At 56.9% G+C, this 18,615-nt stretch overlaps 1 protein-coding gene across 2 annotated transcripts in view; it reads left to right on the top strand.

Moving 5' to 3' along the window:
- The window catches only part of DKK3 (dickkopf WNT signaling pathway inhibitor 3), a 45,624-nt gene extending 30,663 nt beyond the window's left edge, over window positions 1–14,961 (top strand). For both annotated transcript variants that reach the window (XM_070073264.1, XM_070073263.1), the window contains exons 5-8: window positions 11,041–11,133; window positions 12,219–12,363; window positions 12,954–13,110; window positions 13,555–14,961. In XM_070073264.1, coding sequence (XP_069929365.1) covers window positions 11,041–11,133; window positions 12,219–12,363; window positions 12,954–13,110; window positions 13,555–13,768 — 609 coding nt within the window. In that variant the 3' untranslated portion in view covers window positions 13,769–14,961. The remainder of the gene's footprint in view (window positions 1–11,040; window positions 11,134–12,218; window positions 12,364–12,953; window positions 13,111–13,554) is intronic.
- The last annotated feature ends 3,654 nt before the right edge of the window (window positions 14,962–18,615 follow it).

The following is an 18,615-nucleotide window of genomic DNA, read 5'->3' on the forward strand; positions in this document are numbered from 1 at the left end:
TCCCCTGCCTGGGCCCCAGCTCTGCTCGTCTGTTCCCTCAGGGTCTGCCCTCATCTCCATGGAGCCCTGGGTTGGGGTCACGTGCAGCCCTACCACTTAGGCATGACCTTAGCAAGCCACTTCATCTCTCTGCCTCAGTTTTATTGACTGTAAATGGGACTTCTCTTGCTCACTTTGGAGGATGAGGCGGAGTGAGGAGGAGGCGATTGTGTTGGGTGTGTTTTCCCTTGCCCTGCATGGCTACTTGTCCTTGGTCACTTGGTCAGTCCCAGGCCCCGCTGTGGTCCTGTGCATCTGTCCTCCTCCCCCTCTTCTCCCCACTTAGCAGAGGCCCTGGAGGAAGTGGAGGGTGTCCTGTGTGAGTGGGGAGAGCCTGCTCGAGCCTGGGCCTCTTCAGTAGACAAGATGCTCATAAATAGCGCAAGATCCAAGAGCTCAGACCACGGCTCAGGAAGTTGCTGGCACCTTCCAGAGGCTGTTGCTTGAGAGGTGGTCTGGGGGTGGATGGTGCGAGGCCATGGAGCCCAGTGCACATGTGATCTCTTTCAGACTGTCCGACAACTTCATGAGGTTCCCCGTTTTGTGGATAAGGAAGCCGAGGCACAGGGAGACCCAGGGTCACCCAGCTTGTGCGTGAGCCTGTACCCCAGCCCAGACATGGGCTCCCCAGCTTGGTTCTTTCCCCTCTGTGCCTCCATGCACACTTGTGCCATGCAGTCTTGAGTGACCCAGAAGTGTGTCGAGGGCAGCAGCAGCCTGTGGATGCAAGTGGAGGAGTCCCAGGGGGAACCGGGGGCTCTGTGCAGCCTCTGCTGATCTTGGCCCTGCAAACCCACATGCCAGGAGGCCTTTGGTCCTGGGGGAATCAGGACCATGGTCCCTCCACCCCTACAGGCTTCTCTGTGGGGCTCTCTCGGCTCAGGAGGGTGTCTGGGGCATTGGCTTATCTCACAGATGGCCCTATCTGGTCATCCAGGGAGCATGGAAGGTCCTCCTTCCAGGGCCAGGAGGAAGTGGCTTTAGTGGACTGTATGTCCCACCAAAACCTTGAGCGACCAGAATGTGTTGGGAACTGAGTACCAGAGCCTAGGGCTTCCTGGTCACCCTTGGGCTCAGCCAGGAAGTCCAATTGTGGTCCTTGTGGTTCAGCATTCATCAGAATGTGGCAGGGCCTCTGGGCAGTTTTCCTCTGCCGCCACCCAGAGCAGGGGTGTGCACAGGGTCCCAGACTGTGGAGATTTGGGGTTCTGGCTGGTTGGGGGTTGGGGGAGGTGTATCACTGGTGCTGGGGGTCAGTACCCTGAGTTGGATGGCTCAAAACATTGATTCTCGCACAGTTCTGGGTCTGGAGGAGTGCACTCTGGGTGTGGGCAGGGCGGGTTCCTCCTGAGCACTGTGCGGGCAGGATGCTTAGGGGCTCTGGCCTCGGCTTGCAGGTGGCCACGGCTGTGGTTTGAACAAGACATGGCTGGCTCTTGGGTGAAGATGCTTAAATCTCAGTGTCCTAAGTTAACGCTCCTAAGAGAGTGAAAATGTAATCCAGTTATGGTGTTTATTGTGGGGTCTTGGGGCAGCGATCAAGTCGGTTGAGGCCGTTAGGGTGGAGCCCCCATGACCCAGTCCTGGTGGCTGTATCAGGGGAGAAATAGACACACACATGCACCCTCTGAGGTGGGGTACTTGGTTTCCTGCCTCACCATGTGATCCTGCCTCCGCATGCTCCACCCCCTCCCCAGATGCCCAAAGGGACTTCCTGATCTTGAACTTGAGCCTCCCTAAACTGTGAGCTACAGAAATTATTTGCAAAGGGAGTTTTCTCAGGCATTTTATTGTGGTGATTAAAAGATGACTAACCCAGCCGGCTTTCTCTTTATCTCTTCCCATCATCTTCCCTCTCTGCGTGCTGGTGTCCAGATGTCCACTTTGTACAAGGTTGGGGTGGTCAGATTGGATTAGGACCAGCCCTAGGGACCTCATCTTCACTAATTGTGTTTTCGGTGGTGCTGTCTCCAAACGAGGTTACCTTCTGAGGTCCTAGGTGTTAAGAACGTCAGCATATGAATGTGGAGGTTGCAAGCCCATAGCGGGCACTTGGAAGCGACAGTGCGCTGGGAGAGCCGGCGCTTGGAGGTCTGCTGCACCTGCACTTCAATCTTGCCTGTTCTTCCTCAGATGACAAAGGGCTCTGAGGCTTGGTTTCCTCATCTGGAAAAGGGAGAGTGACCAGTGGTTCATCTGTGCATCTGTTCATGATTTCTCTTGTCCTTCTAATGCCAAGCACACGCTGGGTATATATGAGCTGGTACCTGTTAAGGGTTTGAATTATTTGTTCCTTCCTGAGCTCCCAGTTCCTAGCAACTTCATTGTTACTGTAATAGCAACAGGAGGCGGGACCTTTCAGAGGTGGCCAGGTCCTGAAGCCTCTGCCCTGGTGAATGGACCGATGCCGTTACTGCGTTTGTATGGTGCATTACAAAACGGTATATTCAGCCCCCTTTTCTCTCGCTCTCTCTCGCCCTTCCTCCTTCTGCCATGGGGTGATGCAGCAAGTGGGCCCTCGCCGGCTGCTGGCCTCTCTGTCTTGAACTTCCCAGCCTCCAGAACTGCGAGCGAATAACCTGCTGTTCACTGTGAGTTACCCAGTCTCAGGGACGGTGTCACAGCAGCACCCTGGCTGATGCACAGGAGAGCCCGTTACAGCTTGAAGCAGGTGCAGACCAGCAGTCGGTGCTCTCGGGTCCACTCCTGCACCTGCTGCGGCATGCAAGGCTCCAGGGACAAGTGGCTCTGGGGAGACGGAGGTCCCCTGAACCTCCGCTCCTTGCCCTGAGCCAGAGAGGACAGCGTGGGAGGTCCACGTCCACCCTGGGTGGGCTCCTCCCTGAGCTGTGTGACGACAAACATGTCTGGGATTTCCAAGGAGCGTGGAACAACCCAGTGCTCTGGCCAGTGGAGAACAAAGGACAGGGGCAGCAGATCCCCAGGGAGCCACCCACCCACCACCCTCAAAGCCCACAGGGGGTCCTTTGCTGACCCCTCCCCCTCCCCAGCTATGGGCTGCTGCTTTCTTGGGGCCTCTCTCCTCCGATAAACGCTGAACTGGAAAATCAAGACTTAGAACAGCCTCTTTGCCATTTGCACTGTTCCGTGATCGTGTTGAAGCCCTGGGCTGTCTCCAGGCCCAGCATCCCTGCCAAATGTACGCCTCGATCCCAGCAACCCCACCTCCCCGCCGGCTTCTGAGCCGTCTAAATATAGCTCCCTCCTGGGGACGACAGAGCAACCAACCGACTGTCCTCTGAATGGCCTCAGTCGGACGCCAGCTCCCCGGCTGCGGGTCCGGACGGGAGCCGGGAGCCGGGAGCCAGTGCAGAGACAGACAGGGAGTGGCCGGGACCAGATCGGAGCCCTGCAGCCTGTGTGGCTGGCTTTTGTTCTCCAGACGGTGGCATTTAGGCACAGACACCCAGGGGCTTTGGCCTTGGTTGTGAGTTCTCGTCTTCTGCTTCCTGGCGTGTGTGGGGCTCTGGGCCCTATGCCAGGGCCTTGCTGAGCTGACGGAGGAGAGGAGAATGGCTGGCACCGAAGGGAGAGGAAAATGATGGTTTGCAAGGAGGAAGTGGAAAGAACTTTCCTTAGGGCCTTCTGACTCCCGTGCAGGCAAGCTGGGTGACCCAGGGTCCACGTCTGTGAAGTGGGAAAGAAGAAACACGTGGAGGGGATTAGTGAGAACTGATGCTGGCCAGGATACTAGTGGCCCTCCTGTGTGGAGGCCCCAGGCGCCAGCCAGTGCTCGGCACGGCGTCTCTGCCCTCCTGCTGCTGTGCCCTGGTGTGTGGCTGGCAGCAGGATGGAGTCTGTCCTCCAGTCCCAGGGCCCTGCCAGTGCTCCCTCCTCAGGAAACGACCCCAAGCTTCCTGCTCCCTTCCCAGGCCTCACTCCTCAGCCCTCTGGGGCTCACCTGGACACTGGGGTTCCTGTAGCACGTTGGCCCAAGTGTGGACACAGCCCTGGAGCACAGGTGAGAGACATGGACGTCATGGAGAAGGTGAAGATCATCGGGCTCTCAGCTCCAGCCATGTCCTCTCCTCCCACCTGCCTGGGGCTGAAATGGCTGCCGAGGTGGGGCCTGCCCCTGCTGCTAAGGGGGCCTCAGGAGACACCCAAGCCTGGCCCTCCTATGACGGGAGGCCACTCTGTCTGCAGACTGCCCACCTTTGGGTGCACGGGCCACCTCCCTCCTGTGTGACACCCTTGGGGTATAAATAAGTCAGGGCTAGGCCGGCGCCGTGGCTCAATAGGCTAATCCTCCACCTTGCGGCGCCGGCACACCGGGTTCTAGTCCCGGTCGGGGCGCCGGATTCTGTCCCGGTTGCCCCTCTTCCAGGCCAGCTCTCTGCTATGGCCAGGGAGTGCAGTGGAGGATGGCCCAGGTGCTTGGGCCCTGCACCCCATGGGAGACCAGGAAAAGCACCTGGCTCCTGGCTCCTGCCAGGATCAGCGCGGTGCGCCGGCTGCAGCGGCGGCCATTGGAGGGTGAACCAACGGCAAAAAGGAAGACCTTTCTCTCTCTGTCTCTCTCTCTCACTGTCCACTCTGCCTGTCAAAAAAAAAAAAAAAAAAAAAAAAAAAAAAGTCAGGGCTACATGTTCAGTCCCCGAGTTGTCGGCAGGGATGCCAGGCCCCTGTGGGTTGAGATCTGCTCTCTGCTGACAAGCTGGCCCTTGCTGGGGTACATTGGAGGTGGGACAGGTGTCAACAGGGGAGGAGCGCGCTCAGCCGCCTGTTGCCATGGCCACTGTTCACAGAGCGCAGACCCTGCCGAAGAGCTCTGCCCTCCTCCTCCTCCTCTTCAGTTGTGTTTGAGTCAGCAGCCCAAGGTCACACAGCTCTGAAATGACAAAACCAGAGGTCAGCCTGGGAGTCCCCCGGTTTCTAGGGCGAGCATGAGCCTTTGGAAACATTTCCAGGGTCTGCTGGGAGTGATGTGGCACATGCACCCAGGGCAGGCTGGTGGGTTGTGGCGTAATGTCGCCGTGGAGTCTCCTCCAGGGATGGACCTAGCCGAGGTCTTGGAGGCACAGGAACACGTCAGCCAAGGAACCCCGGGGCTGCAGTGGACCCAGATCTGTCTGAGGTTCCGTGCCGGGAAGAGCAGATGCACGGCTCACCATGGCCTTGCAGGGTGTGTGCTGCCATGCGTATGCACCCGCAGGAGAAGTGATCTCTTCCGGGGGGCGAACGCCCTCTTTTCCTGGTGGAGAACTGTGATCAGCGGGGGCTCCCAGGGGCTAGCGCTACAGGGGTCTTCACTTCTGAGTCTCTAATGAATGATCTAGAAGAGGTGATTGATAATGAAAATTCCAAATGTACAGTTTTGGGAAATGAGAGGCCAAATGAATGGCACATATGAGAGGGCTTCAAAAGTTCATGGAAATCTGCTAATCTTTTAAATCTCATTTTTCCTGGACCTTTTCAAAGCCTTTTTGCTTTGATGTCTGAATCCTGGCTAACGGTCAGCATTCTGGTAGCCTGTTTGCCTCAGGAACATCCAGATGGTTTAACCCATTCAGTACATGACCGTCACGAGCCCCGGATGGCTAGGCGCAGCGACAGGCACGCGCCCACCTGGCTGCACCCGGCTGTGCTGCCGTTCTGCTGTACCAGAGCGGGACTGTGTGATTCTAACACTTGCCGCTTTGACTTAGTGATGTGTTGCCCAAGTCACTGTGCAAGGAGTTACTTCTTTTTGATGAAGAATCTGAATGTTGTGTTTCTCAGTTTGCTGCAAAGTCATGGCTTCGCTGTGTGAAAACAGCACCAGAAGATGCAGTGTTTGGCATAACTGAGATGGTGCTGTTCTTCACTGCACAGACACTGAACCATGAACTAGAACCTTCTCCACTCGGTGATTTCCATAGAAATGTTGTTAGGTGTGTTGGTGCAAATCCAGGAATGGTGTTCAATATTCTATTAGGCTAAAGATGCAAATGTTATCTTTGAATTATGTGATTATTCTAACTAGTTTCTTCTTTAAGATTTATGTATTTTCTTGAGTTACAGAGAGGGAGTGTGTGGGGGGGAGAGAGAGAGAGAGAGAGAGAGCGAGCGAGTGAGCACTTCCATCCTTGGTGTACTCCTCAGATGACCACAATGGCCAGGGCTGAACCATGAGTCAGGAACTTCAGCCGGGTCTCCCACGTGGATGGCAGGGACCCCAACACTTGGGCCATCCTCTGCTGTTTTCCCAGGCCATTAGCAGGGAGCTGGATCAGAAGTGGAGCAGACAGGACTCGAACCAATGCTCATATGGGACGCCGGCATTGCAGGCAGTGGCTTTCCCTCTATACCACAATGCCAGCCCCTGTAACTAGTTTTTATCTTAGATCATTTCGTGAATCCTGAACCCTAGAGCCTAGTCTAAAAATCACAGGATATTGTGAAAAAAAAAATGCATGTTTTGTTTTTTTTAAGGTTTGTTTTATTTACTTGAAAAGCAGAATGACACAGAGAGAGGTAGAGACAGAAATCAATCTCCTATCCAGTGGTTAGTTCTCCAAGTGGCTCCAACTGCTGTGACTGGCCAGGCTGAAACCAGGAGCCTAGAACTCCATCCAGGTCTTCTACATGGGAGGCAGGGGCCCAGGCACTTGGGCCATCATCCGCCACTTTCCTGGGTATGAGAGCATGGAGCTGGATTGGAAGCAGAGCCACCTGGAGCTCACATGGGGTGCCCGTGTTGCAAGTGGCAGCTCGACCCACTTGCTGCCCACAACGCACCAGCCTGGCCTGTTGTGTTTATCTGCAATCATTAGAAAGTTAAGGGGCATTTTCTTCCCGTGGCAGTGTTGAAAGAATTTTCCTCCTCCGTCAGTATTGCTAAAAGTGCCTGTGTTACGTCTTCTGTTCACTGCTCATGTAAGCCAACTGTGCTGGATCCGGTGATTTCATGCTGGCTCACTGGGGGGCCCCGTTTTCACTCCTGTGCGTTGTCACCCATTAGCTCTTCTAGTTCTGGAGGGTCCCTTGGTGTCATCTCAGCCCACAGCCATCTTCCCACCAGTCCTGGATTTTCTGCAAGGGCCACGTCTTGTCAGTAGCATCCCCTGCTGGAAGGATCAGGGTTCACCGGCAGCGCTCACTCCCCCCGGCACCAAACCCAGCTGGTTTTTTCCATTTTGGTTCTGACTTTGGGCAGACTGCATTAAGCATCATCTCCCAGATCTTCCTGTGCAAAATCCAACTCCTCCTTCCTGGTTCTGATACCGTTTTCTGTTGTTACTTGTTCACGTCTCCCTGGAATTGTTGCACTGAGAGCAGAGGGGGTCCCTTGCATGTGCAGGGTCTGTAGAGGACGCTGAGGCTCCTTGTGCCGCCATGTTCCGGGTTCGCCTGGTGCCGAGGGTGCTGCCTGCCCTTCCCTCTCTGCCTGAGACATTTCCCCTGAAATGACCCTGCAGTCATGGAATCAGTTCCCTCTTCTTGGACATTCCTGGATTACAAATAATATAAAGAGACTTCAAAAAGTGTGTGGAAAATGCATAATATGAGAAAACTATGCATGGATCTCAACATTTTTCTGTGCAAAAAAAAAAAAAAAGCTGACTTTTTATTTCTATTTTCCCCACAAACTTTGTGAAATATCCTCACATAACAGTGCAGCCCTAAACCTCCTTGTCCTCAGATACTTGCACAAATGGAGCAGTGCTCCTGAGGGTGGTCACCTGGGAGGGACATTCCCGGGGCAAAGAACATATGCATTTGATTTTTTGGTAGATGCTAGGGAACCTACAAAAAAAATATGTAGTTGAATTTTCATTAATTACTCCCAGATCATGTGCAGTGCTCATTTCCTTAAGCCAACATTGAACTTGGCATTCGTTTCCTACCGATGCTGTTTGTTACCACTAACCCATGGGTCCACGTGACACGGGTCCCTCTGCTGTAATCCAAGTGTGGGAGGCACTGCATTCCTTCCAGGGGGCGCTGGGCCCTTGACCTGTGGACCCCTTCCATCCTAATGGCCGGCAGTGGCCAGTGGCGTCCTTGGAACATCACAAGTGGCATCTCTCCACTGCTGGCTTTTCTGCTGTCTCCCTGATAGATTATGCTGCACAGTTCAGGATGATCTCTGTCCCCAGGTGGGCTGGTTAGCAACCTTAGCTTCCCTTTGCTGTGGAACACAACAGACCTCCAGGCTCCAAGCAGCAGACATGGATGTCTTTGAGGGCGGGAGGCATTCTTTTACCTACTGTGGAGATGATAGCCATTTTTGTAAGCTTTTTCCTTTCAAAGTTTACATGCAGCACTCTTCTCTTTGAAACTGAATATTTTTGATTATTGATAAGCATCCTTTTCTATGTGAAGAAGCAAAGTAATTCCTGTTATTGATAATTGTCTTTCTACTGGATTGCCTTATAAAGTTTATTTGAGAGAGAGAGAGTGAGCTCCTATCTGCTGGGTCAACCCCCGAAAAGCCCACAGCAGTTGGCACAGGGCCAGGCTGAAGCCAGGAGATGGGAACTCAATCCAGGTCTCCCCTGTGGGTGGCAGGGACCCAACTGCCTGAGCCATCACTGTGGCCGCCTAGGGTGGGCATCAGCAGGGAGCTGGAACCAGGAGCCAGGACTTGCGCCCCGCCCCGGCACTCCGCCGTGGGACCAGCGTCTGAGCCCTGAGGCTGCCCCCTGCCCCCCGGTTGCCAGTTGCTGTTCTTTGCTCTTTTTCCCCAGGCAGGTTGTGAGGTCCTAAGGGCAGAGACTTTGTCTGTCTGCCTTTGTGTTCCCAGTGCTCCGCACTAGGACGGGATTCAGAGAAGGGATTCCGTGCCTTCCAGTCCCTCCTCTCTCCCAAAGGTCACCCCTCCCACTCCACGCTCTTGCTCTTCTGTTTGGGCTGAACAGCTGAGTCACTGTGTGTCTGGGAGCACATGGTGGGCTGAGCCTGGGAGCTGGCCCTCTGTACCCTCAGGGTCCACATCCGCGCAGCCAAGGAGCTGTGGGTGGAAAATATTCCAAGAACAATTGCGTCTGTACTGGGCTTGTACCGACGTTTTCCCCCTTTGTCATCATTCCCCAAACAGTGCAGCACAACAGCTGCATAGCTTTTCATATAGCGTTAGGTATTACAAGCAAACACCATGCCAAGCTGCATGCGCGGATCATGGCATCTGTGGGCATCCTGAGAGCAGTCCCCAATGTTACTGAGGGATGGCTGCACTTCACGGCCTTGTGGACTTCTCTGGCCCTTAAGAGCCCGGGGGTCCAGCAGGCCGAGGGTCCAGTCCCAGCCCGGCCCCCTCACCCTGGCCACCCTTGTACCCTGCTCAGAGCATCGGTTTTCTCATCTGTAATGCCATGGTGGTGCATTCTGGACTGAGGAGTCCCAGGGACGGAAGCAGCCAGCGCCACCTTTGCTGAGCTGCCAGCACCTTGCTGTGTGGGTTGGAGAGCAGCGGGCAGAGCCACAGGAGGCGGACTGGGGCTGAAGCCTGGGACCCTGGGAGAGGAGTGGAGGAGTAACTTGGGGTCATTGTTAGGGTGTTGGGCAATGCGATCTGCCTTGACATTTTTGGGAAATTAGTGTGAGGACTGCCATGCTTTTTGGTTCTCCTGGGAATAAGACTTGGTCTTTTTCAAAGCCCCCATGTGTATGGTGGTGATGTGTATGTGCCAGGAAGCACAGGCGGCATCCCGTGGGCCTCATCCTCGCCTTCCTTCTGGGGTGGGGGAAGGTGGTGCCCGCTGCCTGCTGATGGTCTTCCTAGCTGGTGAGCTGAGCTTGGAGAGCAGAGCAGGCCCCACGCTCCGAGCTGTGCCAGGCTGCTGGTCGGCGCTGAGGCCGAGCTTGCAACCATGCTGTGCAGAGGCCACGAACCAAACCCCGTCCCCTCTGCGCCTGCGGTGCTGGCCAGGCACACCTGGACCTGGACCAGGGGCACCAGCTACCTCCCAGTGGGACAGCTCCACTCCCTAGGCCAGGCCAGGGCCTCTGCCTGCCCCGAGCCTACACACATGCCCTGGGCCCCCGGGCCCTTGAACACCCTGCTCACAGCCCCAGGACCCTCTTAGGTCCAGGCCTGCTCGGCAGCTTTTCCAGGTTGGGCTTCACTCCAGCTTTCAGGGTGGAGGAGCCCAAGGTCAGGGGCAAGCAGCGGGGAGGTTTGCATCTGCAGCTCCAACCCCTCTCGGCTCAGGGCTGGGCTTAGAGGGTCCCTCTGCCCCGAACTGGCCTCACACTTGACGGGGGAGGCGCCTGGCCTCTCTGAGCCTCCATTTCCGAGTTGGCAACCCAGAGGCGGTCCCTGCCTCCTGCCTGCTGGGAGGGTCGCCAGCAAGATCCAGGATGGTGAGCCCAGCTCTGGGCGCCACTGGGAAGGGGCTGAGGGTGGCGGCTCTGGCCACAGTGTCCCCTCCTCTGCTCCCCACGTTCTTTGCAGTCCCTTCAGGCCTGAGCCGACAGCACGTCCGACTCGGGGCTGGAAAGATGCTCTTTCCTTCCTCTCCTGGCGGAGCCTCCAGGAGAAGGGCCCAGGGTTTCCTGCCCCTGCGAGGGCTGCCGTAGCAGGTGGTGGGGCCGGCCGCTGCTCCTCTCACAGCAGCAGGGCCCCGCTGGCCTGCCTCGGACCCTTCCAGGGCAGTCACGAGGGGCCTGGAACTCATTAGCTGGTTTGGTGTACTCCTTGTGCTCCCTGCGAAAGAACAGCCTGAGTCTCTGCTCCTACCCTGAGCGTGCGGGCGGAGGCTGCGCACAGACAGCAAGTGTGTGGATCCGGGCGGGGACCTTGCAGGCCCTGGGCGAGCACAGAGGGCGGAGCCAGGGTGCTCATAGCGGGAGGCCAGGATGGAGGTGGTGGAGAGTGGTGGGCGGGGCGGGACTCTGAGGGGCTTCTTCTGTCTGCAGACCTGTCCTGGCCATCCTGAGCTGGGGAGGGGGTGGGTGGCAGCCAGGGGAGAGGAACAGAGCTCAGCCCCCTCCCCTGGCACCATGGTTCTGCTGCTGTGCCCTTCATTGAGGAAGCTGTTGCCCTTCCCTTGCCAGGAGTGCATCATTGACGAGGACTGCGGGCCCACCAGGTACTGCCAGTTCGCCAGCTTCCAGTACACCTGCCAGCCGTGCCGGGACCAGCAGATGGTGAGGGTGCCCTGGGGACCCTTGGGGGCTGCAGCACCAGGGTGGGGGGCACACCGGGGAGAGGGCCAGGGCTCCAGGAGTTCTCAGCTAGGCTTCCTGGGAGAGCTGCTCAGTGGTGAGGGGACCCCAGTGTGGCTGACAAGGAAGCCACCGGCCTGGTAAGCCAGCTACCACTGTGGCGTCTCTGCCCTGGTCATGTTGTCGGCCTTATGGAAGGCAGGAGGGAGGGGAGGGAGGGAGGGAGTGCGAGGAGGCCCTACTCTGTCCCTTCCCTAGAGACCACCCATCCTAGTGGACACAAACAGCCATCCCCCGCTCCTCCAGCAAGGCCAAGGGCAGCCTTTCTCCTCCAGGGCTTGGAGCCCACTCCCCCCACCCCCGCCCAGCTCTTCCCCAATGCACCTGATAACAGGGCAGGGGAGGGGGCAGAAGGGGGCACAGCCTATCCCCAAAGAAAGCATCATAGAGAAACACGAAGCCAGGCCAAAGGAGACGCTCCCTCCTCTCAAAACATGTTTTGGACAAAGCCACGTGGGCTCGCAGACTTCCTGCTGTCATTTTTCCTTATTGAGACAGTGATCCAAGATGCTAATAAACAAATTGGCTCTCATCGCCTGCCTGGCCTTGTTTGGGGGGTCAGCAGCCACTGCACCTCCCAGCCTGCCCTGCACAGGGCTGTCCCTGGCAAGGTGTGGAGACCGGACTCAGGTCTCTCATCCCAGCCCTGGTGTGGCTCCAGGTCTCCAGCCCCCTGGCACTATCCCCATCTTGGATTTGATGTGATCCTTGCATGGGTCTCCAGTGGCTGCCTTGAGCCACTTGCCTCCCTGACGTAGGCACCTAAGGAACAGAGGGGAAGGCCCAAGTCCACAGGGGAACCACAGACCCCCTGGCTCCCTTGGCAGTCTGGGCTCTGCGGGAGGCGGTGCTCTGTCCCCTCCTGTCTTGCCCCCACCCCTGCCCCCTGGGCTTCCACTGAAAGCCCCACCCATTGGGGCCTGGGTCTCCTCCTCTCTACCATGGGGGGCCTGGGGCGGAGCCAGGCGGGGCTGTGGCCAGGCTCTGATCCCCCCTGCTCTGTGCAGCTCTGCACCCGGGACAGCGAGTGCTGTGGAGACCAGCTGTGCGTCTGGGGCCACTGCGCCCAAATGGCCAACAGAGGCAGCAACGGCACCATCTGCGACAACCAGAGGGACTGCCAGCCGGGCCTGTGCTGTGCCTTCCAGAAAGGTGGGTGGCCTCTCTGGGCGCAGAGGAAGCCCTGTCCCTGGTCCGTGCCAAGCACACCTTTTCGGGGCCTGCCTCCTGCACGGGCTGCCAAGTGCTCACGTGCTGGGTGTCCCAGCCCCACCACCTCTGCCTGGGACAGAGGACTGTTTGTGTTTCACCCTGCTGATGCCTGGAAGGGTTTAGAGCCCCCAGGGTGAATGAGCCCAGGCTGGAAGGAGCACCCTGAGGTGGGTGGGCTCCAGAGCAGCTCCTCCCTTCCCCATGGCACTGATGCTCCAGGCCTGGTGCTTTGTCCTGGCTGTCAGCTGCTCTTGCTCCCCCCACCCCCAGCCTCTGCATTGGTCCTGCTTCCACTCCACTCCTCCTCTGCCTCTCAGTGGCCCGACTCTCCTCACTGGGTCCCACCCCAGGCCTCAGCTGGTGCAGTGCTCTGGGCACTCAATCTCAGCAAAGCCCGCCTCTTCTAGGCAGTTCTCCTGGCTCATTCCCTCCTGAGCTCATGCTGCCAGTCTAGTTCTTTCCATTCCACTTCTTCGTGGGAGGCTGCACCCCATTTCCCTGTCCTCCTTGGTGACTCTGGGTGGTTCCAGGCCTGCTGTTCCCCGTGTGCACACCTCTGCCCGTAGAGGGCGAGCTCTGCCACGACCCTGCCAGCCGGCTGCTGGACCTCATCACGTGGGAGCTGGAGCCTGACGGAGCCTTGGACCGGTGCCCGTGTGCCAGTGGCCTCCTCTGCCAGCCCCACAGGTGAGTTTGCGCTGCCCTCCCTGTCTGAGGGCCAACAGAGGGGATGCAGGAGCAGGCTTGGCCTGCTGAGGGGGATGTGGACTTAGTTCCATGTAGCTTTAATTGGAGCTATTCCCAGGTGCTCCGGGTGGCCGTGGAGAAGCTTCCTGAGTGGGTGGCCCAGGGCCCCTCCCGGCCCACAGAGACCCAGGGCTCCCCTGTGCGCGGCGGGCGGGCTGTGCCCCACTGTCAGGCTGACGCTGCCCGAGGCCTGCCTACCCTAGAAGGAAGATGGCCACAGCTGGGGGTGGGGACAGCTGATGGAGGACGCCCCCCGGGCGACCCCTGATGCCGCCATGTGTGTCGGGTGGGAGGCAGGCAGCAGGAGGCAGGCAGGCAGGGGCTCTGCTGCGTCCCCACGGGGAGTCCTGGCCCTTGGTTGAGCCACAGCCCATTTTTCTGCAGCCACAGCCTGGTGTACGTGTGCAAGCCGGCCTTTGGCAGGAGCCTGGAGCACGCTGCGGAGAGCCAGCTGCCCAGGGCGGTGCCCGATGAGGACGAGGCCGACGGCTTCATGGAGGGGGTGCGGCAGGAGCTGGAGGACCTGGAGAGGAGCCTGACCCGGGAGATGGCGCTCCAGGAGCCCGTGGCCGAGCTGCTGGGCGGAGGAGAGATTTAGGTGCAGACCCGCTGCACGCCCATGTGCAACAGAGAGAGCTAATTTATTTTCCCAGGTGTGTCCCTTAGGGGTGGGCTGGCCAGGCTGTCCCCCACGTCCCCTTCCCGGGAGCCTTTGCCTGTGGCCTGACGGACTGCGGCACAGGTGTGAGTCCCCTGTGTCACACTGCGCTCACACCCCGAGTTCCCGGGAGGGAGGCAGCTGTGGGTGCCCGGGATGGGGCGGGGTGACGTGCAGTGCCCAGCTTCGCAAACATCACCCTGCTGACATTGCCGCAAAAGTGTTTCCATGCAGCTCTTCCCGCCAGCGCAGGCAAGCTGCGCCTTCCGCTGCTACAGGTCAACCAACGTCCGCTCGCTCTGCATCCTCCATCCGCGGCGCCGAACTCCTGCTCAGGACAGCACGTTCATGGCCACCACGGCCCGGAGAGGAGGCATTGTCCTCCTTGTCCTCAGGGATCTTGGCGGCTCAGAGACTGCATGCAGCTCCCCCCACCCCACCCCAGGGTTCACCTGGTGGGATGCTACGCCGCTTCCCCAGTACCATCGAGAGACTCCTTCCCCAACCCCCACCTCCCCGGGAGGAGGGTGAGTGGGGTTTTCCTCTTTCAAGGCGCATCTGGAATTAAAGGCAAACTGCTCCCCCTGCCCCTCTGAGATGCAGCTTCTACTGTTAGAACAGCCGTGTTCTCACCGGTGTGGGGCGGCCAGCATTCTGGTGGAGACCTAGGGCGACGCTGCCGCCCGGGGCACCACGCTGGTCACGTGGGAGGTGCGCCGAGCACAGTGTCTGCAGAGACGGTTCTTAGATGGGTCTAGAACCAGGATTATAAACAGCCTCTGCCAAATCCCTGAGCAGCAACTGAAAACCATTACCGACCACACGGAGCAAGTGAGAGCCAGCCAGGCTCTGTGCAGTGCGATTGCAATATCCAAACCCAGACCGCCGAACTGGATGTCTTCCACGGATGGGCTTGTCAGGTGCCAGGGACTGTTTCCATCGTGTCTTCATCCAGAATTACTAAATTCTAAAGTTGCACACGACTGTAAAAGCATGCCTCCTTTGACATTTAAATCCTGTATAAACACATGTTGCATTTAGAAATCACACATAAATCACTCCAATTACCCTTTGGCTCCTTTCTCCCCTTTGACTTTGAATAAATGTAACTCTTTCAGCCAGAAAATATAAAATAGCAGTGACCTGTCTTGTTTAAAAACAATTCCTTCCATAGAAGCAAATTTTCCAGACAATCAAAACCCACCTCTTAGCCTCAAAACATCTTAGACATCGTAACTGCTTTTGGACTGGAATTGGTCTTAAGAGTACAAAGGAATCCTGTGTTCTGAACGAACAAATGGAATATCTCTGATGTTTTTCTTGGGGGCCGCCTTCCCGCCAGTGCAGTTCTGGGAGGTAAAACAGATCTGCTAAGGCCAGATTAGGCAGTCCCTCTGCACTAACTTGTTTAACCCTCTCTGAATTCCATGGTCCTCTCTTCATTTAACAGCTGAAGAGATGGGAACACCGAAAGGCGAAGTGGTGGAGCTAGAAGTCCAAACAGCTCGTGCTGCAGCACGGCCGGGAGATGCCGATTATTTTAAGACCAAACACGGAGCTGTCTGTATTCAACGTCAACAGTCACTGGGACTGCTCTCCATCCTTCTCACTCAGCGGATACGCGCTGAGAGCCTGCTAGAAGCAGGTGCTGATATGCTCTGGGGGTGCCACGTTGGCCCAGCTAAGGTCCCTACCCTGAGACTCAAGTGAGGGAGATAAAGCTAAGCCACACGGTATGCAAGAGCGGAGACGGGAACAGAGTGTTGTGGGAGCTGGCGCTCAAAGATGCCAGGAGCCTATCAGAGGCCAGAGAGAATGCGGCAGAATCGGGTCCGCCCTCCTGGAGCTCATAGGCAGGCATGTTACCCTGCTCTCCTCTGTCACTGGAGCCACTGAAATAGAACAGGATGGGCTTTGCAAAACACCCGCACTCAGTGCAGCCGGGGCATCTTCTCCCGGCTGCACACGGAACCTGGGACAGGCCGGGGGGTGTGCGGGTGGGCTTGACTCAGTGCCTGCTCTCTGGACGCAGGGACTTCTCCCCTTGACTGGCAAAAGGAAATGGCAAGCAAGAGGGCCCCTGCCCTCCACCCTCGTCCCTTCCCTGGGACTTGGAGGGCAGGTGTCAGGCCGTGGCATTTGGCTCTGGTGAGCACATGATCGGGGGACCCATTCCTCTCCTGGCTCTGGAGACTACTTCCTCGCCCCTCTTAGCCTTTGTAAGTCACTCGCCTTCCTTGCCTCATGACCCCCTTCATGTTCAGAGTCAGCAGTGACAGATCTGTCCGCAAGGGGCCGCCTCTCAGGTTCCCCACTGTGAGGGACTCATGTGATTGGGTTGGGCCCGTCAGGGTTCTCTAATCTTTCCATGGCAAGGTCTTAGGCCTTAATCACGTGGGCAAACTGTTGGATAAAACTGAGATTCAGATGCAGGGTTCAGGCCATGGACATCTTGGGGGAGCCTTAGTCTGCCTTCCACAGAAGGACAAGGGTCTGAGTCCTTGAGGTTGAGGAAACCAGTCCTGATCTCAGCCATCACTGTTCACCTCGGGAAGCAAAGCACCAACGTCACAAGGGCTATGGCTGCTGTTAGCCTCTCTGTTATCCGAAGCCAAAAGCATTCCTGAGTCACACTGGACCAACTGGCATGATGAACAACAGTGGATAGCCATACCCCTCCCCGCCACCCTGAGCCTGGCTCACTGGGCTTTCAGCATGGGGAGAAAGGGACACAGGGCAGAAGGCAAGAGGCGAAGGGCCAGCCAAGTGAGGGGCGGGCGGCGGAGGGAGGGAGGGAGGCGGGCAGGTGAGAAAAGGGGGCATCTTTATCCTTTAGATTTCTCTGGGCTGAGCATCCCCTCTGGGTAGTCAAGAAACTCAACCAGATGATTTCAGATGAGTGTTCGGTAGCAAGGCTGGGTTTCTCAATCCAGGTGGGCCAAGAGCTGTGGAGCGAGGCACCTGCCCGTGGGACTTGGGAGAGCCGCCCCAGCAGCGGCAGCATAACTGTCCCATGTAAAGAAGGCTGGAGGGGCTGTGAAACCCCCTTCGGGGAGACTGCAGTGTTGGGGGCATAGGTTACTTCTCTCCCCGACTTCCCACAAGGGAGAGAGGAGGTATTCCCAGCTTAAGCCTATGAGCGTTGGAGCTTATTTATCCAAAAGGCAGACTTAGAGAGAGGGGGAGACAGGCACACAGAGATCTTCTATCTGCTGGTTCACTCCCCAAATGGCCACAATGGCTGGGTGGGGTTGGGCCAGGCTGAAGCCAGGAGCCTGGAATTCCATCTGGGTCCCCTACAGAGGTGCAAGGGCCCAAGCACATGGGCCATTCTCTGCTGCTTTCCCAGGTGCATTAGCAGAGGGCTGGAGCCAAATTGGAGCGGCTGGGACTTGAACCAGGGCCCAAACAGGATGCCAGCGTCACAGAAGGTGGCTTCACCAGCTACACCACAACGTTGGAACTTAGAGAACACTCACAAGATCTGTCCAGGAGCTACAGCCCGCTCAGAAGGGGGATGGCTGTGCAGGACACACTGAGGAGCATCTGAACAGGCAGGGGACAGGACAGACCACTCCTTTGAGTCCCCCGGGTTCCTGAGAGGCAAGAAGACGGATTGTGATGGCATGCACATCTCCAAAGGTCTGGGGCATGGAAGATGAGAGATGAAGCTAAGGGTTAGGTTGGTGGGGACCAGTGTAGCACGGGATACGCTTCAGAGCAGTCTCTTGCTAGGAGGCGGCTGGCAAAAGCTTTAGTCATTTCATAAAGGCCCAGCAGTGTTTCTTGCAGCCGCGCTCTCTGCTAGAGGACCTGCAGGGCACCTACCTTCAATTTTACAGTTACTTGTGACCAGGGAGAGGACAGCGGCCTCACTACCCACAGGAGGCTGTTCCATGTCACCTCCCTCCTCATCAGTGCAGGGGTGCAGGGTGAGCAGGCAGACCGTGCATGTGCTACGGGGGTGGCAGGACTTTGAGTGAAAGGACTGCACCTCACGATCAGATTAGTAGTGTCTTAGTAGTGTGAAATGATTCAGAGGTCAGGGGACGGGGACACTGCATTTAAAGGAACACTGCTGGCCTCTCCTCCCCACTTGTATACCAAGCCTAGGTGGCTACCAGCTTCCTCTGGCCCATGATCCCTCTGAAACTTGCTTTAGAAAATCAGACATAAATGATTATATGACTTATGGCCCTTAACAGTTTGAAATTTATTATTTTAAAGGCAGATAGAGGGAGACTGATTTCCATCTGCTAGTTCACTGCCCCCAAATCTGCAAAAGCCAGGAGCCTGGAACTCAATCCAAGTCTTCCATGTGGGTGGCAGGAACCCAAGCATTTGGGCCATCACTTGCTGCCTCCCAGCAGGACGCTAGAATCAGAAGTGGGGCTGGGGCTCAAACCAAGGCACTCCAATATGGGACATGGGTGTCCCAGGCAGTGTTTGAATCAATGTGCCCAAAAGCTGCCCCTTTATGATTTTCTTATAAGGCTTTGAATGCTACTCAAAAGAATGACTTACTCAAAAACCACACAGGATTATTTAGAACAGGTTCATTTAGCAAACAGAACACTTACTCATTCAGTCTCTTCCATTACACAAAATGTAGTCTCAACTACAATCTGTAGGTCCTAAGTGCAAAAGTGTTGGCCAGGGCTTTGGTGCTGAACAAAGGGACTAAACCAGAAGGGAAACCACTAGATCCACTGCAAAGGAGATGTCGGCAAGCAGGAACCACAACAAAGGATTTTATTGAACTCCATACATTCACAGGTCATTTCCAG

Source organism: Oryctolagus cuniculus, chromosome 1 (assembly GCF_964237555.1).
Source record: "Oryctolagus cuniculus chromosome 1, mOryCun1.1, whole genome shotgun sequence".
NCBI classification, from domain to species: Eukaryota; Metazoa; Chordata; class Mammalia; order Lagomorpha; family Leporidae; genus Oryctolagus; species Oryctolagus cuniculus.